This window comes from Alligator sinensis, unplaced genomic scaffold, assembly GCF_000455745.1.
Source record: "Alligator sinensis unplaced genomic scaffold, ASM45574v1 scaffold544_1, whole genome shotgun sequence".
Classification (NCBI taxonomy): Eukaryota; Metazoa; Chordata; order Crocodylia; family Alligatoridae; genus Alligator; species Alligator sinensis.
In genome coordinates, this window is record NW_005841937.1 from 208,245 (window position 1) to 218,301 (window position 10,057).

The 10,057-nt window shown below is 42.6% G+C and overlaps 1 protein-coding gene across 3 annotated transcripts in view; it reads right to left on the minus strand.

The window, feature by feature from the left end:
• The window catches only part of PRSS12 (serine protease 12), a 75,835-nt gene that overhangs the window by 43,627 nt on the left and 22,151 nt on the right, over nt 1-10,057 (minus strand). For 2 of the 3 annotated variants that reach the window (XM_025199128.1, XM_025199127.1), the window contains exons 4-6: nt 6,875-7,053; nt 4,222-4,363; nt 2,447-2,643 (exon numbers count right to left, since the gene is read on the minus strand). In XM_025199128.1, the coding sequence (XP_025054913.1) occupies nt 2,447-2,643; nt 4,222-4,363; nt 6,875-7,053 (518 nt within the window). The remainder of the gene's footprint in view (nt 1-2,446; nt 2,644-4,221; nt 4,364-6,874; nt 7,054-10,057) is intronic. The other variant, XM_025199129.1, reaches the window with a different exon arrangement.

The following is a 10,057-nucleotide window of genomic DNA, read 5'->3' on the forward strand; positions in this document are numbered from 1 at the left end:
AGGCTGCTTACTTAGTTACCTAAGTATAGATTGAGGAGCCTATTCTTAGGGACTCTATTTAAAAAAATAAAAAACCCTTGGCCAAAGTATCTTTCCTCCTTTGAATGCACCTGAAATATACTCAGTCCTTATTTCAGGTCAGGAAACCTTCCGTTGTACTGAATGGATTTGTTAAAGTATGTTCAAGTAACTGAGGCCATTGGCAGACATTAGATTTAAGACATGATTAACCAGTTAACCACCTCTTAAGTAGTTACCCGGCCACACATTCATTCTATTAATGGTGAAATCAAACAAAAATGTGTAATAACTTTGTGGCTAGTTCTTATTGTGCCTTAAGTAGAACATGTGGACAGATCCAAGACTCCTCCTGCACTGGCAATTTAGCACGATTGGGATCTAATCCTGATTCCACAGTCATACCTCCTGCCATGCACTATATATAGTGTCTTGAAGTACATATACTTGTATCACTTTTTATAGATCATGCTATAGATCTTGAGCCATGCTAAGGCTCCTTATCTTTAGCACCCACTACAATTTACTGCTAAAAATAAAAAATATATTTCCCTTCATGATCTATTTACTGTTTTGTCTGTTACTAAAAGTTTGGCTCAGCTATATCTGTGCTATCACTTTAGTTTTAATTGCAAGGTGGTGAATATAAGGGTGCTCTTGCTTTCTGGGTTTTCCTTCAACAAGGCTTCATGGTATGGAATCAATTAGTATTCTGCTAATAAGGAGCCTAGACAAAGCTACAGTCTTTTTTGGTTGCCTATTTTGACTCCAAGAATGGCTCTGTACTGAAAAAAATCTAGGTACATGGACAATAATTAAAAAATTACCAAATTCAAATCCAAAATAATTGACAAAGGCTAATGAGCTAATCTGAGTTACTGGTAAGTACCAAGCTCTCTTTTGGTACTTTTGTGCTCTATTACCTAAAGAGTAACCTAACAATTATGGTTTTACATATTCCTATTCATGTTACATTATTTATTGCAAGGTCTAATCTTTTTTTCAATCCTAATAAAGCTCCAGACCTTGATACCTTGTAAAACCGTGTGCTCGTTTTTCAGATTTAATGTATTTTTGCCTCCTCATAATATTAAATGTCTCCTTCCTAGTTTGTATCTCTAACTCTCTCTCCTGTCCTTTCCTATTCATTTTCTCACTGTCACTTCATTCTTTCTTTGTATTTCATTATAAAGGGACTGAGATAGGTTGAACACCACTGCTCTGTGAACCACATGCTGGAGTCAGGCTGCAGTGCCATGTCACCTATCCCATGGGACTCCCCATGCATCTGAAAATTTGACAGCAGGGGAGTGGAAGCAGCATTAATTACCCCATCTTTGGATGTGGGCTGACAGACCAGCCCTACACATGGACCCCCAGGTACCAAACTGTTTGCTGATCAGCCCTGTGCCACTCATCTAGTCTACAGGGCTGAATGGGTTGGGCACACTGGGATAGAGGCTTCTAGGTTTGTTCAGTGGTTAGTTTAATGGGGTTTTGGTTAGGGACTGGGGCTTCTAAGTTTTACTGCTCTAACACAGAAATCCTTCCACATAGAATCATAGAAAATAACTGTTGGAAGGGACCTCAGGTGGTCATCTTTTCCAACCCCTTGCTCAAAGCAGGACCACCCCCAACCAGATCATCCCAGCCTGCTTTGTCTAGCTGGGTCTTAAAAACCTCCAGAGAGAGTCCATAGTCTCTCCCAGTAACCTGTTCCAGTGTTTCACTACCCTCCTAGTGAGAGAGCTTTTCCTAATATCTAACCTAAACTTCCCTTGCTGCAGCTTGAGACCAAGTGATCCTTGCTCTGTCATCTGCCGCCACTGAACAGTCCAGCTCCATCCTCTTTGGAACCTCCCTTCAGGGAGTTGAAGGCTGTTATTAAAACCCCTCTCAGTCTTCTCTTCTCCAGATTAAATAAACCCAGTTCCCTCCATCCCTAAATGCTTTCATTGGCTGCCTCTGAAAACCATCAATTTCACTTATCTCATTTTTTCAGAGAAGGGTAAACATCCATTGTAGTGTAAATTTTCTTCTCTGTGTCCTGATGACATGAAACAAGTAGTTCATTGCAACTTTAATAGTGTTCCATGAAAGCATACTATTAGGAAAGGCCTGTGGAGGCACAGATTTAAGTTACAGTGGCTCTGGAACTTGTTACATTACAAATCCACATTGTTCCTTTATGCTTCAGAAAGGCTTTGCATATGGGAGGAAATATAACTGCTTTGCAGAATCTCCAAGAGCAGTCCTCCTTTATCTTTTTATACATACATATATGCACGCACACTTATTCTGACTGAGACAACCTAATGGCATGCAGGCAGTAGAGGAAGTAGAGATTTGGATTCTTATCAACCTTGAAATGGATGCATCTGCTTGAATCTATACCGTGGAGAAACTGTAGCTACTAAGAATGCTTTACCCAGTAAGAGTCTGTGGCCATCATTATCTGGGTGGCAAATTATTCTCACATCTTCTTGATGGCTGCAGTCATGTTTCCCCCACTCCCTCTTTGAGCACTGAAGAATATTTGACTCTTTTCCTGAGCAACTGACATCATCCAGCCAGATAGGCCCACTGCTCTCTTCAAAATACTTTTCCAGTGCATGTTTTCCGTACCTGTGTAAGACATACAGACGCATAATTTATTGTCAGTACTGCATAAAAAACAAGATACTTCAGTCCCAAAATGCTCTGAAATAAGACCAAAAACACCAAAGCTGGCAGGAAATTTACCACTGGCAAAAGCAAGTCCAGCATCCATTAAAGTCCCTGGCAGCTGTCTATTACAGCTGTACAAAATAGCTGTTTCATTTCGGTTTCGGCGTTTCAGAGGGACAGTGATTCATTCTGGTATTTCAGATCACTGTCCTGTTTTGATTTGGCCAAATCTGTTTCAGAGTTTCAATACTGTTTCAGTGTTTCAGCCATAGGTTATAATGGGGAAGCACTAAAATGCCTATAACTTTGTCATTTGTTGCCTGTTCAGATTAAAATTGCAGGGATGGTAGCCTCTTCTGAGGGCATGAATCCTGCCAAGTTTCAAGGAGATAGGTGCACAGTTTTTTATGAAACTGCATCTCAAACTGTTCAAAGCAACTTGCCAGCAGCAGCAGCCTGCTGTCATCCCACATCCAGATCTGGGGGCCCACACCCCCCGGGAAGAGTCCAGCACAGACCTGGAGCCCTCCCGGGGGGCACGGGTCCCCAGATCTGCGTGCAGGATGACAACATGCTGCTGCTGTAGGCTGGGGCCAGCACCAGCACTAGGTTCTTCCCAGCGCTCAGCACAGGCTGTGCCAAGCAGACTCGGGTGCTGGTGCTGGCCCCAGCCGGCAGTGGCAGCATGCTGTCATCCGTATGCTCTGCAGCCAGTGAGTGCAGAGCTTTAAAAAAAAAAAAGCCCTGCACTAACTGGATGTAGCAGCAGCAATTGGGGCCTCTGGGAGCTTGTGGCAGAGCTCCCTGTGCAGCACAGGGCAGTGGGGGGCAGGGGACTGCTGAGTCTCAGGCTGAACACAAGCTTTCCAATCTTTCTCTTAAGAGGCCATCATCATCTGAGAGAGTAGAGGAAGTGGGAGTAGAGTTTGATGGATTTCAGCTTACTTCACAAGGCCCTCAGGTAATATTGTTTCAACAATTCAGAGTCCTTATCTTGCTCCTGCAGCATATAGACAATACTCATAGAGGTTGAGGGTGGAAGTTACTGGTAATTTGCAGAGGACAGTCAGGGTCCAGGTAGTGTGTTGGTGGTGCAACCAATAGCATGTCTGTTTTTAAATTTAGGAGCATAAAGCTATGAAGGTCTTTTCACATCAAGGAGAAATGTTCCTCATGTCCTGAATACTTACCATTAGCACTTCTCACAGAAGGCCTGATCCAAAGCCTGGGGAAGGCAATGGGAGCCTTCTCTCTGTTGTTGGTTTTTTTTCTAGTCATTTAAAATTTTTTTTTAAATTGAATTGACATAGAACAGCAAAGTACCAGTGTTGTTGGAAGCCGGAAAACAGGCACTTATGAAAAAGGTTTAGGGGGTTTTGATTAGCATTCTGTTGCATAGTACAGTGCAATTTAAAAACATATTCCATACAAAACTGAATAAACATAAAGTAAAAAAAGCAACCTGGCACATCCAATAGACCATACTGCCAGAAGTATTCTACAAAGGGTTAGTTGCATTATGTAAACAATTCTTACTTAAATCCCATCTGCCGACAAACCACTTGGGTATTTAGCTCAGTCCACCCATCATCGCAGACTGTTCCCCACTGGCCGCCGTAATGCACTTCCAAGCGTCCCTCATGACTGCCTTTTCCACCTGTTAGTCTTACTGCCCCATCTATGGCATTAACAAGTAAGAAAAAACAAGAATCAGTTGTCTTCAAGGTGCACTTATCTTGTCACCCAATAAAAAAAGAGATGATAGCCTCAAATCTATTGTACAAGATCACACCATTAAGCTACAAGATCTAACTCTTGCCACTATTTCTTGTTTGAACAGAAGATGAAAAAACTCCACAACAATGTGCCTGGCCAGGGTTTCACACAGAGAAGCAAATAATCCTGCAAACCGTCACATGATGGTTAGCAGAGCAAAGTTCTAATTGTGCAATTTCAATGGATACGGAGTTTCTCTATGGCACCACACTTCCTTTTGTGCATTCTATTACTAGTTTAAGAGTAAGATATTTATCCAATAAAAGATATCACCAAAAATCCCTGCCTCTCAGACACTGTCTGGACTATCATGGCTACAGCAACACTCCAAGTCAACATTTATTTGGTTATTTATTCAGTTATTTTGCCACTGTGGGAATTAAGATACCACTTTGGTAAACATAACACTATTTTTTTTTGTGCCACCAAAGAACAGTTGTTGGTAAATGCTAACTTTTGATAATGGCCACATTACTCAAAAATATTTTTTGTTACTGATGAGTGATAAAATACAAATACAAATGGCATATGCATGGATCTCATCTCTTCTTCACAGGAGATAAGGGGATCAGTTACTTAATAGGTTCCTGAGGGGTTAAAAGTTCACACTGAATAAAGGGGTGTAGATTGTAGCCATGTTGGTCTAAGGACATAGGCAGACAAGGTTCTTTGGGTGAATCTGATATCTTTTATTAGACCAACTAAATAGTTGGAGAACAATTTTTAAGCAAGCTTTTGGGTTCAAAAACCCTTTGTCAGGCTGAGGAAGTTTCAGCAGTTGGTGTGTGCTTTTCCTGGATGGAATGAAAAGTAAAGAAGCCAGAGGCTGTGCTGGTATGCATACAAGACAGGCAGTCAGTGAAAATGTAGATTGAGGAGTCAATGGGTGAGAGACAGGTTGGGGGGGGAGGGGAGAGAAGGGGGATGAATAGTGGAGAGGTACCTGGGGAGTCAGATGTCAGGCAGGTTATAATGTGTCATAAATCCAATGTCTATATTTAGTCCATGATTTTTAGTATCCAGGAGGTTGATGAAGTGGAGTTCAGGTAATTGGGTACTCGTGTCTTTGATAGATTTCCAGTGTGAGTTCATTGTTTGAGGATTTTCCGTACGGGTTCGAGGTAGGGGTGATATGTCATAACCACCAGTGTGCGATTTGTGTGTGTGTGTTGTGGGGGAGGGTCTTCTGTACTGCAGCAGTTCTTCACGTGGTATCTGGGTGGCTCTTTCAAACATGCGATCTATCTCTCTGAAGGAGTGTCCTTGTTGGGTGAAATCCTTTTTAAGATTGGTGAGGTGGCAATTGGGATTGTACATTTGAAAGAACCCATACGGAAATTCCTCAAACAATTGCAACCCATAATAGAAAGAGACCCTATTCTTAAAGAGATCTTCCCAGGGCCACCCATCCTAGCTTTCAAACAAGCACTGAACCTTGCCAACCTCATGACCAGAAGCAAACTTCCTCAGATCCAGAACACACCAAATGGATCCAGACCATGCCATGACAAGAAATGCAAAACCTGCCAACACATTTCCACCACCCCCACAATTACTACACCCCACAACAGAGCCATCAGCATTCCCGGATATTAAAGCTGCACCTCCAGAAATGTAATATATCTCATCCAGTGCACCAAATGCCCAGATGGAAAATATGTAGGAGAGACCAAACAACAACTGCGCACCAGAATGAATGCACACCGGAAATCTATCAAAGACAGGAATACCCAGTTATCTGTGGGGGCACATTTCTCACAAGAAAATCACTCTCTCCAATCTCTCAGTCCTGATTCTCAAAGGAAACTTACAAAACACTTCCCAGAGACGAGCCTTTGAACTCCACTTCATCAGCCTCCTGGATACTAAAAATCATGGACTAAATATAGACATTGGATTTATGACATATTATAACCTGCCTGACAGCTGACTTCCCAGGTACTTCTCCACTATTCATCCCCCTTCTCTCCCCACAACCCAGCCTCTCTCTCACCCATTGACTCCTCAGTCTACATTTTCACTGACTGCCTGTCTTGTATGCATACCAGCCCAGCCTCTGGCTTTTTTACTTTACATTCCATCCATCCGAAGAGCACACATCAACTGCTGAAACTTCCTTAGCCTGACGAAGGGTTTTTAAACCTGAAAGCTTGCTTAAAAATTGTTCTCCAACTATTTCGTTGGTCCAATAAAAGATATCAGATTCACCCAAAGAACCTTGTCACACTGAATAAAAACCTTCTGTCCTACAAGTTTTGTATGTGCATGCAGCTGTTCCTATGAGAGAGGGCTAGCATAACTTTTCCACCTCTTGGCTGCAGAGCAACAAGCATTCTAAGATATTTATTTTCCAAAGTCTCTCAGTTCTGGGTTTGTCACTGTCTCCTAGCATTATACCTGCTGACTGAACTACCTGTAAGAGGTGTGCAGGAAACACCAGCGTCTTCTTTGTGGCCACAGTTGTGTTCTTGCCAGGAGCTCTTTGGGCACTGTTCTATTGATAGTTCATTCCCTGTACAACGCACTTCATCCAGCAGCACAGGGCCTGAACCTTTTCCAAAATAAGCTTGGCTCCATGCCTTGGCAATTCCCCTGTAAAAATATAATAAGGAAAGACTCTAGAATACAAGCAGTCAGAAAGAGCTTTAATTTACTGATAGTAGCTAAAACTTTGGTTATCCTTTGCTAAAGATGCTGCAATCCAACAACAGATTTTCAAATAGCAAATGGGATTCACTATTTGATTGGCCATGGAAATCCAACCCGCACAACCCATGGCAACTGGCCACTGCCTCAGACTAACCTGCTTGACAAGTGACTATAGTAAAATCCCTGTTATCCAGCATGAAAAGAGAATGCCAGGTGCGACGGCCACTTGAGCAAGCTTTCCCCAATCCCTTCCCCCTTCTGGCCAGCCAGCTGGAAATTCCAATTAATAGAGTATTCTGGCTTGTAGAATGTGGGATAACAGGGATTTTACTGTAAGGATATTTACCAGGACTATTCAAGTTGTTGTTAGTTTAGTGTTTTGGTGTTTGTGTATGCATCTGATTCAACAAAGCTTGTCTTCATAAAGTAGAATGCTCTTATCTTGATTCATGTTTCCTCTCACAAGAGTCATAGATTCATAAATTGTAAGGCTGAAAAGGACCTCAGAAGATCATTGGGTCCAGCTCCCTGCACCAAGCAGGAAAGTTAACTGGGCATCAGGTAACCCCAGCAAGATGACTGTCTAGTCTCCTTTTGAAGATTTCCAGGGTAGGTCATTGCACCACCTCTAGAGGGAACTTATTCCACAGTCTGGACACCCTGACTCTGAAGAAGTTTTTCCTAATGTTCAGTCTGAATCGATCTTCCAGGAGTTTGTGGCCATTACTCCTGGGTTTCCCCTTGGGTGCCCTAGTGAACAGTTGCTCATGGAGCCCTTGATGTATTCCCCTAGTGGAGCAGTAAGCTGCTACCAGGTCGCCTCACAGCTTTCTTTTCTTCAGGCTGAAGAGCTCCAGATCCCTCAGCCTTTCTGTTAATAAAGATGTTGACAAGTACTAGACTGAGCACTGACCCCTGTGGGACACCACTGCCCACTTCTTGCCAGGATGACACAGATTCAGTTGCTATGACTCTCTGCGTTCTATCCTGCAGCCAGTTTCTCACTCACCTGACTTCCCCTAGTGGAGCAGTAAGCTGCTACCAGGTCGCCTCACAGCTTTCTTTTCTTCAGGCTGAAGAGCTCCAGATCCCTCAGCCTTTCTGTTAATAAAGATGTTGACAAGTACTAGACTGAGCACTGACCCCTGTGGGACACCACTGCCCACTTCTTGCCAGGATGACACAGATTCAGTTGCTATGACTCTCTGCGTTCTATCCTGCAGCCAGTTTCTCACTCACCTGACTGTCTCAGTTAAACTCACAATTGATTGGGGTTACAGTACCTTCACACTATTAGCCCAGTGAACTGCTGTACTTGATCAGACCTTTGACTCTGATTATATGTTATGAATACATAATTATTATATAATGTAGAATCTAAAGAACCAGACTACACTAAGACCAATTCTTTTTCAAGCCCATGTGACTAAGCCATATTAATATCTAAATAAATAAATAGCCCAGTTTTCAAAGGTGCTGAGCCCTTTCAGATTTCATTGATTCTGATGGCAATGAGAAGAGTACTCTAGACTACTTTTATGGACTACTAAATGAGGGCAAAGGGCTCCTATACACATGCAGGGAGCCTGCTCTGATGCACTGGAAATCCATCAAGTCGAAGCAGACTCCATTAAGCAACGTCGCTGCACATCTCCACGCTGACAAAATAACAGTGCGGCAATTTGAAATAAAACACACCAAATGAGCTTTAGTTTAAAGTGCCACACCACCATTTCTTCAGTGTGGGGACGCACATGACGTGTGGGCACTTTTAATTAGTGTGGCTTACTAAATAAAATGCCCAGCACCGTGTCAGGCAACACATGTAAAAATGCCCTAGGAGCCCAGCTTTAAGGTTGTATTGAAAATGTTGGGATAAATTGATTACTTCTTTTAAGAACATAAGAACTTCCATTTACTGGGTCAGAACATAAGTCCTTTTTGCGCGGCATCCTGTGTCACACAGGACACACCTACATGTGCCCCTGACTGTGCAGTTGGTACTGTGCAGTTATTTAGTACTTACAAGCACTAAAGTTGCTGGTACTGCACAGTTCTGGCAACGCACGGGTTGTTTTTGACCCTCCTGCGCAGTAGTGGGGGCATCACTGTTAGTGCCAGCTGATGCTACATTGTCATAGCAAATAGCTTGCTGCTACAGCGACATAGTGTCTCATGTCAACAAGCCCACTGTGGCAGAGATGGATGCTGAAAGGGAGAGTGAACTGAGTATGACCAAGATTTTTTCCACTGTTTCTCTCTCACTTTTAAGGTCTAGGAAGTTCTGATACAGAGGCTATATCCCTAACTCCCATGCTCAATAGCAACTGATGCCCCTTTCCTCCAAGAATTTGTTCAATCTCTTTTTGGATCTAGCTAAACTGTCAGCTTCCACAACATCTGGTGGCAATGAGTTCCACCTTTGAATTACACACTGTGTGAAACAGAACTTCCTTTCATTGATTTTAAAACTTACTATCTTCTAGTTTCATTTTGTGACCCCCTGTTTCTGCATTGTAAGAGAAAGCAGATAATAAATCCCTATTTACTTTCTCTTTGCCATTTAGTCTTTTGTAAACCTTTATAGTGTCCCCCCTCAAGCATCTCTCTTCTAAATTGAATAGGCCTGGCCTCTTAAGCCTCTCCTCATGTGGAAGCCCCTGCATACCACTAATCATCCTTGTTCCCCTTTTTCTGTACCTCCTCTAGTTCTTGTATATTCTTTATCAGGTGTGGAGACCAAAACTGGGTACGGTATTCAATGTGTAGATGCAACATGGTTTTATAAAAGGGCACAATGATACTTTCATTAGTATATGAAAGTTTTCCATAAGGTAAATTCTATATGCTGCCTGCAGACTGGCAGGCAGTTCTAATTGCTGGCATAATTCATAGATTCTTAGATTCATAGATGCTAGGGTCGGAAGGGACCTCAATAGATCATCGA